This window comes from Salmo trutta, unplaced genomic scaffold (assembly GCF_901001165.1).
Source record: "Salmo trutta unplaced genomic scaffold, fSalTru1.1, whole genome shotgun sequence".
In the NCBI taxonomy this organism is placed as follows: Eukaryota; Metazoa; Chordata; class Actinopteri; order Salmoniformes; family Salmonidae; genus Salmo; species Salmo trutta.
The window spans coordinates 1,100,933-1,119,626 of record NW_021823043.1 but is presented as its reverse complement, the minus strand read 5'-3'; the positions used below and the strand labels follow the sequence as shown (position 1 = coordinate 1,119,626).

At 46.7% G+C, this 18,694-nt stretch overlaps 1 protein-coding gene across 2 annotated transcripts in view; it reads left to right on the top strand.

Moving 5' to 3' along the window:
* LOC115188452 (coiled-coil domain-containing protein 146) overlaps positions 1-18,694 on the top strand; it is a 68,178-nt gene that overhangs the window by 23,992 nt on the left and 25,492 nt on the right. The window contains exons 3-9 of one of the 2 annotated variants that reach the window (XM_029747323.1): positions 749-831; positions 6,450-6,659; positions 9,707-9,845; positions 10,468-10,644; positions 11,032-11,105; positions 11,422-11,649; positions 15,745-15,931. In XM_029747323.1, the coding sequence (XP_029603183.1) occupies positions 749-831; positions 6,450-6,659; positions 9,707-9,845; positions 10,468-10,644; positions 11,032-11,105; positions 11,422-11,649; positions 15,745-15,931 (1,098 nt within the window). The remainder of the gene's footprint in view (positions 1-748; positions 832-6,449; positions 6,660-9,706; positions 9,846-10,467; positions 10,645-11,031; positions 11,106-11,421; positions 11,650-15,744; positions 15,932-18,694) is intronic. The other variant, XM_029747324.1, reaches the window with a different exon arrangement.

The following is an 18,694-nucleotide window of genomic DNA, read 5'->3' as shown; positions in this document are numbered from 1 at the left end:
TCCTATGTGTCTCTATACCTGTAATCCTATGTGTCTCTATACCTGTATGACTCATTAACCTCTTGATGCAGGGTGTGCAACCATTCCCAGGTAACTAATACATTATTCTATACCTTCGTTATTCCCCATTTTCCTTTTAAGACATGGGGTTTCCAGTAAACTTGCAGCGCTCTGATAAACTGTAATGAGATGAATCCAAAGTATCAGTTATTTTATGGCAGCTGTAGCTTCCCGGTGAGATGAAGTCATTATAACAGATCACAGTGTGGTAGTGCACTCTGATCTGAGACAATCACCTAAAACATCAGTGATGCACAAACGTGTTGGCAGCTTGATGTGTCTTTCATCATTCCAACCATCACAGCCTGGCTCTGTGAAGATCAGCTGGATAAAGATACTTCAAGACTGGAAGAGTTTTCTCGCTGAATAGCAACTGAATTGCGTTTACGGATATGGATTTCTGTTTTTGTTCCTTTGTAGTTGAAGCAAACCCAGATGTTCTGTAGCATTGGCACGGTGATAAACACTATAGAGAGGTGGGGGGGAGGTGGGGGGGGTGTAAACAACAGACTGGTTTACAGCCACTGGAACCATCTAATCTCTGTGGTTGAGCTTTTATTTGACATGTGCAAGGAGAGCTAATCGCTCTGTGGTCAGATGGAGAGACATGGATGACTTCCCAGATGCTGATTCGGGTCCAAGGCTTTAGGCAGATGATTATTGAAAGAAGGATTTTGTTCTCTTGTAGCTGTTCTCTACTGGGAAGATCAGCGGGACCAAAGCAGCGAAGCTCAAAGCCAGTTTCAGCCTGCTCCATGACACCTTGAAAAGGTAACTGATCTCATCTCTCCCTGTCCATAGACACTCCTTACATGTTTACATGGATAACACAAGCCACTCTGTATGAGGACTGGACTGGACCTGTGCCATATTATTGACCCATCAGTACCTGTTTAAAATGACCCATCAGTACCTGTTTAAAATGACCCATCAGTACGTGTTTAAAATGACCCATCACTACCTGTATACACTGAGTATACAAAACATTATGAACATTATATTGTTTCCATGACAGACTGACCATGTGAATCCAGGTGAAAGATATGATCCCTTATTGACGTCACCTGTTAAATCCACTTCATTCAGTGTAGATGAAGGGGAGGAGACAGGTTAAAGAAGGATTTCTAAGCCTTGAGACAACTGAGACATGGATTGTGTGTGTGCCATTCAGAGGGTGAATGGGCAAGACAAAATATTGAAGTGCCTTTGAACAGGGTATGGTAGTAGGTACCAGGCACACCGGTTGTGTCAAGAACTGCAAGGCTGCTGGGTTTTTCACTCCTCAACAATTTCCTGTGTGTATCAAGAATGGTCCACCACCCAAAGGACATCCAGTCAACTTGACAGAACTGTAGGAAGCATTGGAGTCAACATGGGCCAGCATCCCTGTGGAACACTTGACACCATGTACAGTCCATGCCCCGACACATTGAGGCTGTTCTGAGGGCAAAAGGGGGTGTAACTCAATATTGGGAAGGTGATCTTATTGTTTTGTAGACTCAGTGTATAACTACCCTCGGACACCCAGTTGAGGTGAAAGTCTGTGACAGAGGCTAGTCCCTACCAGCATCTGTGTCTGTGGACCACTAGGACCTGTGTGATTCCCCTCCTACCTGAGGGTGATGAGCTGAGTCAGCTGACCACATCTCTGCCCTGTCATATGACCCATCAGTACCTGTGTCTGTCTGTGACTCTCATCTCCCCACCCCAACTCTCAGCAGTCAGAGATCTGGCTGTGTCCTGTGTCTGTCTGTGACTCCCATCTCCCCACCCCAGCTCTCAGCAGTCAGAGATCTGGCTGTGTCCTGTGTCTGTCTGTGACTCCCATCTCCCCACCCCAACTCTCAGCAGTCAGAGATCTGGCTGTGTCCTGTGTCTGTCTGTGACTCCCATCTCCCCACCCCAGCTCTCAGCAGTCAGAGATCTGGCTGTGTCTGTCTGTGACTCCCATCTCCCCACCCCAGCTCTCAGCAGTCAGAGATCTGGCTGTGTCCTGTGTCTGTCTGTGACTCTCATCTCCCCACCCCAGCTCTCAGCAGTCAGAGATCTGTCTGTGTCTGTCTGTGACTCCCATCTCCCCACCCCAGCTCTCAGCAGTCAGAGATCTGTCTGTGTCTGTCTGTGACTCCCATCTCCCCACCCCAGCTCTCAGCAGTCAGATCTGTCTGTGTCTGTCTGTGACTCCCATCTCCCCACCCCAGCTCTCAGCAGTCAGAGATCTGTCTGTGTCTGTCTGTGACTCCCATCTCCCCACCCCAGCTCTCAGCAGTCAGAGATCTGGCTGTGTCCTGTGTCTGTCTGTGACTCCCATCTCCCCACCCCAGCTCTCAGCAGTCAGAGATCTGGCTGTGTCCTGTGTCTGTCTGTGACTCCCATCTCCCCACCCCAGCTCTCAGCAGTCAGAGATCTGGCTGTGTCTGTCTGTGACTCCCATCTCCCCACCCCAGCTCTCAGCAGTCAGAGATCTGGCTGTGTCTGTCTGTGACTCCCATCTCCCCACCCCAGCTCTCAGCAGTCAGAGATCTGGCTGTGTCCTGTGTCTGTCTGTGACTCTCATCTCCCCACCCCAGCTCTCAGCAGTCAGAGATCTGGCTGTGTCTGTCTGTGACTCCCATCTCCCCACCCCAGCTCTCAGCAGTCAGAGATCTGTCTGTGTCTGTCTGTGACTCCCATCTCCCCACCCCAGCTCTCAGCAGTCAGATCTGTCTGTGTCTGTCTGTGACTCCCATCTCCCCACCCCAGCTCTCAGCAGTCAGAGATCTGTCTGTGTCTGTCTGTGACTCCCATCTCCCCACCCCAGCTCTCAGCAGTCAGAGATCTGGCTGTGTCCTGTGTCTGACTGTGACTCCCATCTCCCCACCCCAGCTCTCAGCAGTCAGAGATCTGGCTGTGTCTGTCTGTGACTCCCATCTCCCCACCCCAGCTCTCAGCAGTCAGAGATCTGGCTGTGTCTGTCTGTGACTCCCATCTCCCCACCCCAGCTCTCAGCAGTCAGAGATCTGGCTGTGTCCTGTGTCTGTCTGTGACTCTCATCTCCCCACCCCAGCTCTCAGCAGTCAGAGATCTGGCTGTGTCTGTCTGTGACTCCCATCTCCCCACCCCAGCTCTCAGCAGTCAGAGATCTGTCTGTGTCTGTCTGTGACTCCCATCTCCCCACCCCAGCTCTCAGCAGTCAGATCTGTCTGTGTCTGTCTGTGACTCCCATCTCCCCACCCCAGCTCTCAGCAGTCAGAGATCTGTCTGTGTCTGTCTGTGACTCCCATCTCCCCACCCCAGCTCTCAGCAGTCAGAGATCTGGCTGTGTCCTGTGTCTGTCTGTGACTCCCATCTCCCCACCCCAGCTCTCAGCAGTCAGAGATCTGGCTGTGTCCTGTGTCTGTCTGTGACTCCCATCTCCCCACCCCAGCTCTCAGCAGTCAGAGATCTGGCTGTGTCTGTCTGTGACTCCCATCTCCCCACCCCAGCTCTCAGCAGTCAGAGATCTGGCTGTGTCCTGTGTCTGTCTGTGACTCCCATCTCCCCACCCCAGCTCTCAGCAGTCAGAGATCTGGCTGTGTCTGTCTGTGACTCCCATCTCCCCACCCCAGCTCTCAGCAGTCAGAGATCTGTCTGTGTCTGTCTGTGACTCCCATCTCCCCACCCCAGCTCTCAGCAGTCAGAGATCCGGCTGTGTCTGTCTGTGACTCCCATCTCCCCACCCCAGCTCTCAGCAGTCAGAGATCTGGCTGTGTCTGTCTGTGACTCCCATCTCCCCACCCCATCTCTCAGCAGTCAGAGATCTGTCTGTGTCTGTCTGTGACTCCCATCTCCCCACCCCAGCTCTCAGCAGTCAGATATCTGGCTGTGTCCTGTGTCTGTCTGTGACTCCCATCTCCCCACCCCAGCTCTCAGCAGTCAGAGATCTGTCTGTGTCTGTCTGTGACTCCCATCTCCCCACCCCAGCTCTCAGCAGTCAGAGATCTGTCTGTGTCTGTCTGTGACTCCCATCTCCCCACCCCAGCTCTCAGCAGTCAGATCTGTCTGTGTCTGTCTGTGACTCCCATCTCCCCACCCCAGCTCTCAGCAGTCAGAGATCTGTCTGTGTCTGTCTGTGACTCCCATCTCCCCACCCCAGCTCTCAGCAGTCAGAGATCTGGCTGTGTCTGTCTGTGACTCCCATCTCCCCACCCCATCTCTCAGCAGTCAGAGATCTGTCTGTGACTCCCATCTCCCCACCCCAGCTCTCAGCAGTCAGATATCTGGCTGTGTCCTGTGTCTGTCTGTGACTCCCATCTCCCCACCCCAGCTCTCAGCAGTCAGAGATCTGTCTGTGTCTGTCTGTGACTCCCATCTCCCCACCCCAGCTCTCAGCAGTCAGAGATCTGTCTGTGTCTGTCTGTGACTCCCATCTCCCCACCCCAGCTCTCAGCAGTCAGATCTGTCTGTGTCTGTCTGTGACTCCCATCTCCCCACCCCAGCTCTCAGCAGTCAGAGATCTGTCTGTGTCTGTCTGTGACTCCCATCTCCCCACCCCAGCTCTCAGCAGTCAGAGATCTGGCTGTGTCCTGTGTCTGTCTGTGACTCCCATCTCCCCACCCCAGCTCTCAGCAGTCAGAGATCTGGCTGTGTCCTGTGTCTGTCTGTGACTCCCATCTCCCCACCCCAGCTCTCAGCAGTCAGAGATCTGGCTGTGTCCTGTGTCTGTCTGTGACTCCCATCTCCCCACCCCAGCTCTCAGCAGTCAGAGATCTGGCTGTGTCTGTCTGTGACTCCCATCTCCCCACCCCAGCTCTCAGCAGTCAGAGATCTGGCTGTGTCTGTCTGTGACTCCCATCTCCCCACCCCAGCTCTCAGCAGTCAGATCTGTCTGTGTCTGTCTGTGACTCCCATCTCCCCACCCCAGCTCTCAGCAGTCAGAGATCTGTCTGTGTCTGTCTGTGACTCCCATCTCCCCACCCCAGCTCTCAGCAGTCAGAGATCTGGCTGTGTCCTGTGTCTGTCTGTGACTCCCATCTCCCCACCCCAGCTCTCAGCAGTCAGAGATCTGGCTGTGTCCTGTGTCTGTCTGTGACTCCCATCTCCCCACCCCAGCTCTCAGCAGTCAGAGATCTGGCTGTGTCCTGTGTCTGTCTGTGACTCCCATCTCCCCACCCCAGCTCTCAGCAGTCAGAGATCTGGCTGTGTCTGTCTGTGACTCCCATCTCCCCACCCCAGCTCTCAGCAGTCAGAGATCTGGCTGTGTCCTGTGTCTGTCTGTGACTCCCATCTCCCCATCCCAGCTCTCAGCAGTCAGAGATCTGTCTGTGTCTGTCTGTGACTCTCATCTCCCCACCCCAGCTCTCAGCAGTCAGAGATCTAGCTGTGTCTGTCTGTGACTCCCATCTCCCCACCCCAGCTCTCAGCAGTCAGTGATCTGGCTGTGTCCTGTGTCTGTCTGTGACTCCCATCTCCCCACCCCAGCTCTCAGCAGTCAGAGATCTGGCTGTGTCCTGTGTCTGTCTGTGACTCCCATCTCCCCACCCCAGCTCTCAGCAGTCAGAGATCTGTCTGTCTGTGACCCCCATCTCCCCACCCCAGCTCTCAGCAGTCAGAGATCCGGCTGTGTCTGTCTGTGACTCCCATCTCCCCACCCCAGCTCTCAGCAGTCAGAGATCTGGCTGTGTCTGTCTGTGACTCCCATCTCCCCACCCCATCTCTCAGCAGTCAGAGATCTGTCTGTGTCTGTCTGTGACTCCCATCTCCCCACCCCAGCTCTCAGCAGTCAGATATCTGGCTGTGTCCTGTGTCTGTCTGTGACTCCCATCTCCCCACCCCAGCTCTCAGCAGTCAGAGATCTGTCTGTGTCTGTCTGTGACTCCCATCTCCCCACCCCAGCTCTCAGCAGTCAGAGATCTGGCTGTGTCTGTCTGTGACTCCCATCTCCCCACCCCAGCTCTCAGCAGTCAGAGATCTGTCTGTGTCTGTCTGTGACTCCCATCTCCTCACCCCAGCTCTCAGCAGTCAGAGATCTGGCTGTGTCTGTCTGTGACTCCCATCTCCCCACCCCAGCTCTCAGCAGTCAGAGATCTGTCTGTGTCCTGTGTCTGTCTGTGACTCCCATCTCCCCACCCCAGCTCTCAGCAGTCAGAGATCTGTCTATGTCCTGTGTCTGTCTGTGACTCCCATCTCCCCACCCCAGCTCTCAGTAGTCAGAGATCTGTCTGTGTCTGTCTGTGACTCCCATCTCCCCACCCCAGCTCTCAGCAGTCAGAGATCTGGCTGTGTCTGTCTGTGACTCCCATCTCCCCACCCCAGCTCTCAGCAGTCAGAGATCTGGCTGTGTCTGTCTGTGACTCCCATCTCCCCACCCCAGCTCTCAGCAGTCAGAGATCTGTCTGTGTCTGTCTGTGACTCCCATCTCCCCACCCCAGCTCTCAGCAGTCAGAGATCCGGCTGCTGCAGGAGGCCAAGCGGTTCAGAGCAGAGCTGGAGCGCCAGCAGAAAGAGCTGGAGAAGGCTGAGCAGTTCCCTGAGGGGCCAGACACAGAGGTCAGCCGCATGAGACAGCAGCTCCTCAAGTTCCACAACGACCTGCGACAGGCAGAGGAGAGGGACTACCAGATGAACTACCAGCTAGAGTGGTGAGGACACACACACTGACTAGAGCCTAGCGTAGAGAGAGAGAGATATAGTCTGTCAGTCTGTCTGTCTGTCTGTCTGTCTGTCTGTCTGTCTGTCTGTCTGTCTGTCTGTCTGTCTGTCTGTCTGTGTGTCTGTCTATGTGTGTCTGTCTGTCTGTCTATGTGTGTCTGTCTGTCTGTCTATGTGTGTCTGTCTGTCTGTCTATGTGTGTCTGTCTGTCTGTCTGTCTGTCTGTCTGTCTGTCTGTCTGTCTGTCTGTCTGTCTGTCTGTCTGTCTGTCTGTCTGTCTGTCTGTCTGTCTGTCTGTCTGTCTGTCTGTCTGTGTGTGTGTGTGTGTGTGTGTGTGTGTGTGTGTGTGTGTGTGTGTGTGTGTGTGTGTGTGTGTGTCTGTGTGTGTGTGTCTGTCTGTCTATGTGTGCCTGTCTGTCGGTCTGTCTGTGTGTCTGTCTGTGTCTGTCTCTGTCTGAGGTTAAGGGTAGGCCCAGCTCTTGAGCCATTTGTTTAGTCCTGTCAGTCCTGGAAGTGGTACGTGCGGCATGTAGCCTAGGGGTAAGAGCGTTGGGCCAGTAACTGAAAGGTTGCTAGTTCGAATCCCTTAGCGACAAGGTGAAAACTCTGCCATTGTGCCCTTGACAAGGCACTTAACCCTAATTGCTCCAGGGTTGCTGTTGATAATGGCTGACCCTGCATGTGACCCCACTCTCTGAGGGTGTCTGAGGGGGATATGCAATAAACACATTTCCATTTCACACACGCGTATAATGAAACAGGACAAATATAACCCACCAAATGATTCATTATTATTAGGTGTGCCTCTGGCTCTAGCCAGCTTCACTAGTCTCCTCCACTTGTTCTCAACAACACTCCTGTCCTTGTGTCCGAAAGGTCAAGCACGCCTCCAAAACACAGCACGGAAAAGAACGCTGCTGTCCTCTCTCTGCACAACACACACACACACACAGTTAAACTGAAAGGCCACAGAAAGGCCATTGGAACATTGCTTAGCAACTGATGAAACAAGCTTGTGTAAAAAACATAGAAAGAGGACATGAAAGGAAAGATCTCTTCATCAGTCATTTAATCAGCAAGGACTAGAATACGGCTATGGCTGTCCCAAATGGCACCCTATTCCCTATATAATGCACTACATTAGACCAGGGACCATAGGGCTCTGGTCAAAAGTAGGGCACTACATAGGGATTAGGGTACCATTTGAGACGCACACTATGATTCACCAGGGATGGGGCCTAGAACAGATTGTTCCTGAAGAAATGGCCTTCATATCAGTGGGTAAATGATATTCACATTGTTCCTGAAGATATTAGCTTCATATCAGTGGGTAAATGATATTCACATTGTTCCTGAAGATATGTCCTTCATATCAGTGGGTAAATGATATTCACATTGTTCCTGAAGATATGACCTTCATATCAGTGGGTAAATGATATTCACATTGTTCCTGAAGATATGTCCTTCATATCAGTGGGTAAATGATATTCACATTGTTCCTGAAGATATGTCCTTCATATCAGTGGGTAAATGATATTCACATTGTTCCTGAAAATATGACCTTCATATCAGTGGGTAAATGATATTCACATTGTTCCTGAAGATATGACCTTCATATCAGTGGGTAAATGATATTCACATTGTTCCTGAAGATATGACCTTCATATCAGTGGGTAAATGATATTCACATTGTTCCTGAAGATATGTCCTTCATATCAGTGGGTAAATGATATTCACATTGTTCCTGAAGATATGTCCTTCATATCAGTGGGTAAATGATATTCACATTGTTCCTGAAGATATGACCTTCATATCAGTGGGTAAATGATATTCACATTGTTCCTGAAGATATGACCTTCATATCAGTGGGTAAATGATATTCACATTGTTCCTGAAGATATGACCTTCATATCAGTGGGTAAATGATATTCACATTGTTCCTGAAGATATGTCCTTCATATCAGTGGGTAAATGATATTCACATTGTTCCTGAAGATATGTCCTTCATATCAGTGGGTAAATGATATTCACATTGTTCCTGAAGATATGACCTTTGTATCTGTGGCTAGATGTTGTTCCTATTGTTAAGATGAGAAGGCCTACAGCAGTAATTGAAATATGAGGCTAAATGAAAACCATTGCTTACATTGCATTCTGACTAGATGTTGTAATGAACTCTGCTGTCTCTTGTTGTATATTATCTTGTGGATGTGTATAGCTTTTGGCAGCCTCCTCTCTTCCTCTGGTGAACTACCCTCCATACGACAGACAGATGCTCACTGGGAAGACATGTCTTTAGATGTGCAATGTTAAGCCCTTGATCACAAGCCAGACAGATAGACAGGAATTCAACTGTCAGTCATTTTAGCTTCAAATGCAGTATTTACAGATTACCAGGAAGCAACACAAGTGCTGTGAAAGTAGTGAAAGTAGCCTGGAGGGATGTCTATTCACACAGCAATTTCTCACTGAGGATATTTTATAAGTGTCAGGAATGTAATATCTACCCCTGGACTTAAATATCTGAACCCTGTCAACAGTTGAACTCAGTTGAACATTTCACATAGTTGCAACCACTGACAAACCAGTGTTTTACTCAGATGTTGCCAAGAAACTCAGAATTTGACCAACACTTTTCTAAAAGCAGTACATATTTTCAGTATGGCTACAGGGCTATATTTCCCTGCCTCTTTTCATCAACTGTGTTACAGTAGAACCCTGGTCATCTGTCCTCCTCCACTGTGTTAGGGGTTTGAGCTAAGGTCTAGGCAAGGTTACTTGAGGATATTGCACAGCCACTTGTTTCCTAAGCTTGTCGTGAACGTTGGTCACTTTTGCATCTCTGTGTTTCTGAGAATTTGTGTTCAAGTTCCTTCCTCTTGTTCCTTCCTCTAAATCAGGGGTGTCAACATCATTCCATGGAGTTCCTAGTGTCTGTGGGTTTTAGGTTTTTCTTTTCAGTTAAGCCCTAGACAACCAGGTGAGGGGAGTTCCTTACTAATGACCTTAAGTCTTACTAGTGACCTTAATTCATCAGTCAAGTACAAGTGAAAACCTGCAGACACTCGGCCCTCCGTGGAAGGAGACGTGCTGGAAGTGATGCCGTGTCTGTTTACAGTCTCACAGAAGAGAAGTTTTGCCTGGAGAAAGATTATGAGACTCAACCCAAACCAGTTGTAAGTATCTCAGTGCAACAGTCACAGATTTATCTCCCGTTGATAGTCATTCACATGTCCCATCATACACCTGGCACCACAGCATGACATTCCTTCATGTCACCTGCAGTAGTAAATCACTCATTTAGAAGCAGAGAGATGACACACACACAGTGAGAGCACAGAGAAACAGACGGTGTCTTTGCTGCGAAGCATCCTTGTCAAAATGCTTGATTGATGAGGCTGGCTTCTTGACGGTTCAGTCTCCTCATTGTCATTGGGTTGTGGTACCATACATGCCTCTGTGTCTACCACTAAGAGAGGCCCGATCATTGATCTAATGGTATTTTACATTACTCCTTTAATGAACTTTTTACTACAGTTGCTTTGGTTACAGTTATACAGTAATTACTTTTTAACACCCAGTAAAGCAACACTATAATCACATGGATGTATATGATCAGATTCCCAGAATCTGTCACAACCCAGCTATTAGCTTTGATATCCCCTTCAAATAGCTGGCACAGTACTGTGTGTGTGTGTGTGTGTCCATGATTTGCACTTGCATGCATGAATGTGTATTTGTGTCAATGTTGATGTATTTTGTATGTCCCATAAGCCATTGCTCCTGGTGTGTCCTCAGGAGCTGGAGAAGCGTGCGAAGACCCTGAAGGACAGCAGTGAGGAGCTGAGGAAGGAGGTGTCTCAGAGGAGACAGGAGATACACAGCCTGCTGGAGGACATGGAGGCCAGGCACAAACTGATGACCAGGGAGCAGAGAGAACTGGACCACAAGAAGGACATCATAGTAAACAACCAGGTGACAGGTTGGAGGGGGCACAAGGGGGGCAGAGGGGGGGCAGAGGTGGGGGCAGATTGTGGCAGAGGGTGGTGGCAGAGGGGTGGCGGAGGGTGGTAGAGGGGTGGTAGAGGGGGAGGTGTGGTAGAGAGTGGTAGAGAGGTGGTAGAGGGGTGGTAGCGGGTGGCAGAAGGGTGGCAGAGGGGTGGCAGAGGGGTGGCAGAAGGGTGGCAGAGGGGTGGTAGCGGGTGGCAGAGGGGTGGCAGAGGGGTGGTAGAGAGTGGTAGAGGGTCAGTCTTGTGTTTTAAACACCATAGAGAAGGGCATTATATAAAACCATTGAAGTAGAAGAGCTGATTAGTTTTTCTATAATGTCCTTCTCTATGGTGTGTTGTCTTGTGTCACCAGGCTGAGTTGGCCCAGCTTCTGTCTGTACCTGGCCAGCTGGGGAAGGAGATTGAGAGGATCAACAGGAAAAAGATGTACGTAAGATGTAGCTGGCTATGAATTCATGTACTGGTGATGTGCTATACATAACCTTCATAACTAACTCTGTAGCTACTAAAGCAGGAAGTAAGGCCATGTTCATGAGTCATGGAAGGGAGACTCCCAACATAAATCTTGATCCAGTCCACAGTTTTTTGGGGCACCTACCAAGAGTAAATGGCTAACCCTACAGACCAATGTCTCTATGTCAAAACTGGCTGGAATGACATCTTTGCAGGCTGTTTTGCTCGCTGGGTTAAGCCTACAGTCTACCAGCCTGGTGTAATGCATGTCTTCCTCTGTGGTGGCCAGGGAGGTTGAGAAAAGTAAGGCGGCCCTGGACGAGCAGCTGTCTGAGGTGACGGCTCTGCAGAAGATGACGGAGGCCCGCTGTCGCTCCCTGGAGGAGGAGAAGAGGGAGGTGAGGAGGCAGGTGGAGGGGTGCAGGGCACACCTGGAGGCTGCCGAGAGGGAACACAGCATGCTGCAGAAAGAGCAGGAGATGACCAAGGAGAAGGAGGTCATTATGATGGGACAGAGGTACAGGACTGGCTGCAGACAATGTCCATGTATCTAGAGCAGCATCTGTATGCAGCGATAGTACATACAGTTGAAGTCGGAAGTTTACATACACCTTAGCCAGATACATTTAAACTCAGTTTTTCACAATTCCTGACATTTCATCCAAATAAAAATTCCCTGTCTTAGGTCAGTTAGGATTACCACTTTATTTTAAGAATGTGAAATATCAGAATAAGAGTAGAGATAATTATTTATTTCAGCTTTCATTTCTTTCATCACATTCCCAGTGGGTCAGACGTTTACATACACTCAATTAGTATTTGCTAGCATTGCTTTTAAATTATTTAACTTGGGTCAAACGTTTTTGGTAGCCTTCCACAAGCTTCCCACAATAAGTTGGGTGAATTTTGGCCCATTCCTCCTGACAGAGCTGGTGTAGCTGAGTCAGGTTTGTAGGCCTCCTTGCTTGCACACGCTTCTTCAGTTCTGCCCACAAATTTTCTATAGGATTGAGGTCCTATTGAGGTCAGGGCTTTGTGATGGCCACTCCAATACCTTGACTTTGTTGTACTTAAGCCATTTTGCCACAACTTTGGAAGTATGCTTGGGGTCATTGTCCATTTGGAAGACCCATTTGCGACCAAGCTTTAACGTCCTGGCTGATGTCTTGAGATGTTGCTTCAATATATCCACATAATTTTCCATCCTCATGATGCCATCTATTTTGTGAACTGCACCAGTCCCTCCTGCAGCAAAGCACCCCCCCAACATGATGCTGCCACCCCTGTGCTTCACGGTTGGGATGGTGTTCTTCGGCTTGCAAGCCTCCCCCTTTTTCCTCCAAACTTAACCTTTTGAGTACCCCTGGAAAATCAGAGCGCCAAATTCAAAACAGCTAAAATCTCATAATTCCATTTTCTCAAACAATCAACTATTTTACACCATTTTAAAGATAAGACTCTCGTTAATCCAACCACATTGTCCGATTTCAAAAAGGTTTTACGGAGAAAGCATAAAATTAGATTATGTTAGGACATAAACTCCACAAGAAAAACCACACAGCCATTTTCCAAGCAACTAGATGCATCACAAAAACCAAAAGTACAGCTAAAATATTCACTAACCTTTGATGATCTTCATCAGATGGCACTCATAGGACTTCATGTTAAACAATACATGTATGTTTTGCTCGATAAAGTTGATATTTATATCCAAAAACCCCATTTTACATTGGCTCATAATGTTCAGAAATGTTTTGCCTCCAAACCCCCCTTTGAATGAGCCTTGAGCACACATATTACAGAAATACTCATCATAAACTTTGATCAATATACAAGTGTTATGCAACAGAATTATAGATAGACTTCTCCTAAATGCTACCGCTTTGTCAGATTTCAAAAAAGGTTCACGGCGAAAGCACAATTTGCAATAATCTGAGTACAGCCCAGAAGACACCAACAACTAGCAAACAAAAACCCACCATCTTGGAATCAATAAAACTAAGAAATTACATTATAAATATTCACTTACCTTTGATTATCTTCATCAGAAGGCACTCCCAGGATCCCCAGCTCCACAATAAATGTTCGATAAAGTTCATATTTATGTCCAAATACATCCATTTTGTTTGCGCGTTAGGTTCACTATCCAAATCCATAACGCGCGTGCTTACTTAGTCCAGACGAAAAGTCAAAACAGTTATACTACAGTTTGTAGAAACATGTCAAACGATGTATAGAATCAATCTTTAGGTTGTTTTTAACATATATCTTCAATACAATTCCAACCGGACCTATCCATTCTCTTTGGGAGTGAATATGAACTCAGCTCGCTCCCAAGTCCTTGCGTGTGACTGAGCCCATGCCTTATAATGGGACACCTACTTCCCTGGGCTGTTATTCCCTTCAAATTCACCATAGAATCCTCAAACAAGGTTCTAAAGACTGTTGACAGCAAGTGGAAGCCTTTGGAAGTGCAACATGACCCCGTAAAGACTACAAATTCAATAGACAATGGTTTGAAAAACTACAATCCTCAGATTTCCCACTTCCCGGTTGGATTGTTCTCAGGTTTTTGCCTGCCATATGAGTTCTGTTATACTCACAGACATCATTCAAACAGTTTTAGAAACTTCAGTGTGTTTTCTATCCAAATCTACTAATAATATGCATATCTTAGTTTCTGGGCCTGAGAAGCAGGCTGTTTAATTTAGGTACGTTTTTCATCCGGCCGTGAAAATACTGCTCCCTATCCCGAAGAGGATAACGATGGTTATTATAGCCAAACAGTTCTATTTTTGTTTCATCAGACCAGAGGACATTTCTCCAAAAAGTATGATCTTTGTCCCATGTGCAGTTGCAAACCGTAGCCTGGCTTTTTTATGGCGGTTTTGGAGCAGTTTTACCCTTTTCCTTCAGCATCTTCACAAGGTTCTTTGCTGTTGTTCTGGGATAGATTTGCACTTTTCGCACCAACGTACGTTCATCTCTAGGAGACAGAACGCGTCTCCTTCCTGAGCGGTATGACAGCTGCGTGGTCCTATGGTGTTTATACTTGCGTACTATTGTTTGTACAGATGAACGTGGTACCTTCAGGCCAAGGATGAACCAGACTTGTGGTCTCCAATTGGCTGATTTCTTTTGATTTTCCCGTGATGTCAAGCAAAGAGGCACTGAGTTTGAAGGTAGGCCTTGAAATACATCCACAGGTACACCTCCAATTGACTCAAATGATGTCAATTAGCCTATCAGAAGCTTCTAAAGCCGTGACATCATTTTCTGGAATTTTCCAAGCTGTTTAAAGGCACGGTCAACTTAGTGTATGTAAACTTCTGACCCACTGGAATTGTGATACAGTGAATAATAAGTGAAATAATCTGTCTGTAAACAATTGTTGGAAAAATTACTTGTGTCATGCACAAAGTAGATGTCCTAACCGACTTGCCAAAACTATAGTTTGTTAACAAGAAATTTGTGGATATAAAGGCACAAGGCGAGACCCAAATGCAGACACAGGAGGCAGATGGTTGGAGTCTTACAATGTTTATTAATCCAAAGGAGTAGGCAAGAGAATGGTCGTGGACAGGCAAAAAGATCAAAACCAGATCAGAGTTCAGGAGGTACAGAGTGGCAGACAGGCTCTTGGTCAAGGCAGGCAGAATGGTCAGGCAGGCGGGTACAAAGTCCAGAAACAGGCACGGGTCAAAACCAGGACGACTAGAAAAAGGACAATGCAAAAAGCAGGAGAACGGGAAACCGCTGGTTGACTTGGAAACATACAAGACGAACTGGCACAGAGAGACAGGAAACACAGGGATAAATACACAGGGGAAAATAAGCGACACCTGGAGGGGGTGGAGACAATCACAAGGACAGGTGAAACAGATCAGGGCGTGACAGTGGAGTGGTTGAAAAACTAGTTTTAATGACTCCAACCTAAGTGTATGTAAACTTCCAACTTCAACTGTACATAACACTGTTGATACATTGTTTATTGTATCACTGCCTTCTCCTGAACATGTTTTATTGCGTGAGGTAAATCCCTGGATAGTGATGTTCCTACCATCTTGTTTTCAAGGGTTCCAAACAGAATAAACAACAATGCATATAAAAACACAAAATATTGGGGCCACATGCACAGAACAGACAGAGCTTGATGTGTCTATCTCTCTCTGTATCTCTTGGTCTCTCTCTCTTTCTCTCTCTCTGTATCTCTCTGTATCTCTCTGTCTCTCTCTCTCTCTCTCTCTCTCTCTCTCTCTCTCTCTCTCTCTCTCTCTCTCTGTATCTCTCTCTGTATCTCTCTCTCTCTCTGTATCTCTCTCTGTCTCTCTCTCTGTCTCTCTCTGTCTATCTGTATCTCTCTCTCTCTCTCTCTCTCTCTCTGTATCTCTCTCTCTCTGTATCTCTCTCTGTCTCTCTCTGTATCTCTCTCTCTCTCTGTATCTCTCTCTCTCTCTCTCTGTATCTCTCTTTCTCTCTCTCTCTCTCTGTGTCTCTCTCTCTCTGTGTCGCTCTCTCTCTGTATGTCTCCCTCTCTCTCGCTCTCTCACTGTATGTCTCTCTCTCTCTCTCTCTCTCTGTATGTCTCTCTTTCTATCTCTCTATTTGTCAGAGGTATGCTGGACATCAATACAGGCCACTGCATCATGGAAAGGAAGAGCGTGCATGAGAACCTGGCACGGAAGCAGCGTGAGAGGGACCGGCAGCTCAGAGAGCTGAAGAAGGTGGAGCTGCAGCTCAAAATGGCCCAGGACTCGCTGGTCCACACTCAGCTACTGCATGACAAGACCAAGTCTACGGTTAGTTCACAGTTCACACACTAACACCAAACAGGCCCACAATGTTCTGGTCCACACTCAGCTACTGCATGACAAGACCAAGTCTACGGTTAGTTCACAGTTCACACACTAACACCAAACAGGCCCACAATGTTCTGGTCCACAGCTCTGCTACTGCATGACAAGACCAAGTCTACGGTTAGTTCACAGTTCACACCTAACACCAAACAGGCCCACAATGTTCTGGTCCACAGCTCTGCTACATGACAAGACCAAGTCTACGGTTAGTTCACAGTTCACACACTAACACCAAACAGGCCCACAATGTTCTGGTCCACAGCTCTGCTGCATGACAAGACCAAGTCTACGGTTAGTTCACAGTTCACACACTAACACCAAACAGGCCCACAATGTTCTGGTCCACAGCTCTGCTGCATGACAAGACCAAGTCTACGGTTAGTTCACAGTTCACACACTAACACCAAACAGGCCCACAATGTTCTGGTCCACAGCTCTGCTGCATGACAAGACCAAGTCTACGGTTAGTTCACAGTTCACACACTAACACCAAACAGGCCCACAATGTTCTGGTCCACAGCTCTGCTACATGACAAGTCAATGGAGTTCACAGTTCACACACAACTCCAGCACGACCTCCACTTTCAATATGTATGGACTATGTAATGGTATCTCTCTCTTTCAATATGTATGGACTATGTAATGGTATCTCTCTCTTTCAATATGTATGGACTATGTAATGGTATCTCTCTCTTTCAATATGTATGGACTATGTAATGGTATCTCTCTCTTTCAATATGTATGGACTATGTAATGGTATCTCTCTCTTTCAATATGTATGGACTATGTAATGGTATCTCTCTCTTTCAATATGTATGGACTATGTAATGGTATCTCTCTCTTTCAATATGTATGGACTATGTAATGGTATCTCTCTCTTTCAATATGTATGGACTATGTAATGGTATCTCTCTCTTTCAATATGTATGGACTATGTAATGGTATCTCTCTCTTTCAATATGTATGGACTATGTAATGGTATCTCTCTCTTTCAATATGTATGGACTATGTAATGGTATCTCTCTCTTTCAATATGTATGGACTATGTAATGGTATCTCTCTCTTTCAATATGTATGGACTATGTAATGGTATCTCTCTCTTTCAATATGTATGGACTATGTAATGGTATCTCTCTCTTTCAATATGTATGGACTATGTAATGGTATCTCTCTCTTTCAATATGTATGGACTATGTAATGGTATCTCTCTCTTTCAATATGTATGGACTATGTAATGGTATCTCTCTCTTTCAATATGTATGGACTATGTAATGGTATCTCTCTCTTTCAATATGTATGGACTATGTAATGGTATCTCTCTCTTTCAATATGTATGGACTATGTAATGGTATCTCTCTCTTTCAATATGTATGGACTATGTAATGGTATCTCTCTCTTTCAATATGTATGGACTATGTAATGGTATCTCTCTCTTTCAATATGTATGGACTATGTAATGGTATCTCTCTCTTTCAATATATATGGACTATGTAATGGTATCTCTCTCTTTCAATATGTATGGACTATGTAATGGTATCTCTCTCTCACTTTAAAATATGTTATTTTATAGATTTTAATTGGTTGATGTTTCATCCCCCCAATAGCCTCTGTGCTTCCTTGATGATGTGTTCCTAGATCAAAGTGGCAGTGACACACGTCACTCACAGGATTCTAAATGTCCACATGGGACATGAGTGACAGACAGAGAGAGGAACTGGAAAAGCATCAGCAGATTTTACACCATAAAACATGAAAGACATTGGTGTAGTGACGCATGTGGAACTTCCACTATTAATGAAAGAAACCTTACACAATATGATGTTCTCCCGGTTTTATGAACTCAATCATATTATATATCTGTCATTATTTATTTCCTTAGTTGAATAATGATCTAATTGAGCTTTGCCGTCTGCCACAGTTGTATAAAACACTATGCAACGGAGAGAAGGGCTGCGTCCCAAATGGAACCCAATTCCTTACAATAGGGCACTACTGTAAAAGTCGTGCACACTCTTAGAAAAAAGGTTTCCAAAAGCGTTCTTCGGCTGTCCCCATAGGAGAACCCTTTAATAGTTGTTGTTACAGAGGGATGTCAAACAGAGACAGGTCATATCTGTTTAGAGACATTAATACTAGGAGACGTTGTTGTTACAGAGGGATGTCAAACAGAGACAGGTCATATCTGTTTAGAGACATTAATACTAGGAGAGGTTGTTGTTACAGAGGGATGTCAAACAGAGACAGGTCATATCTGTTTAGAGACATTAATACTAGGAGAGATTGTTGTTACAGAGGGATGTCAAACAGAGACAGGTCATATCTGTTTAGAGACATTAATACTAGGAGAGGTTGTTGTTGTTACAGAGGGATGCCAAACAGAGACAGGTCATATCTGTTTAGAGACATTAATACTAGGAGAGGTTGTTGTTACAGAGGGATGTCAAACAGAGACAGGTCATATCTGTTTAGAGACATTAATACTAGGAGAGATTGTTGTTACAGAGGGATGCCAAACAGAGACAGGTCATATCTGTTTAGAGACATTAATACTAGGAGAGGTTGTTGTTACAGAGGGATGCCAAACAGAGACAGGTCATATCTGTTTAGAGACATTAATACTAGGAGAGATTGTTGTTACAGAGGGATGTCAAACAGAGACAGGTCATATCTGTTTAGAGACATTAATACTAGGAGAGGTTGTTGTTA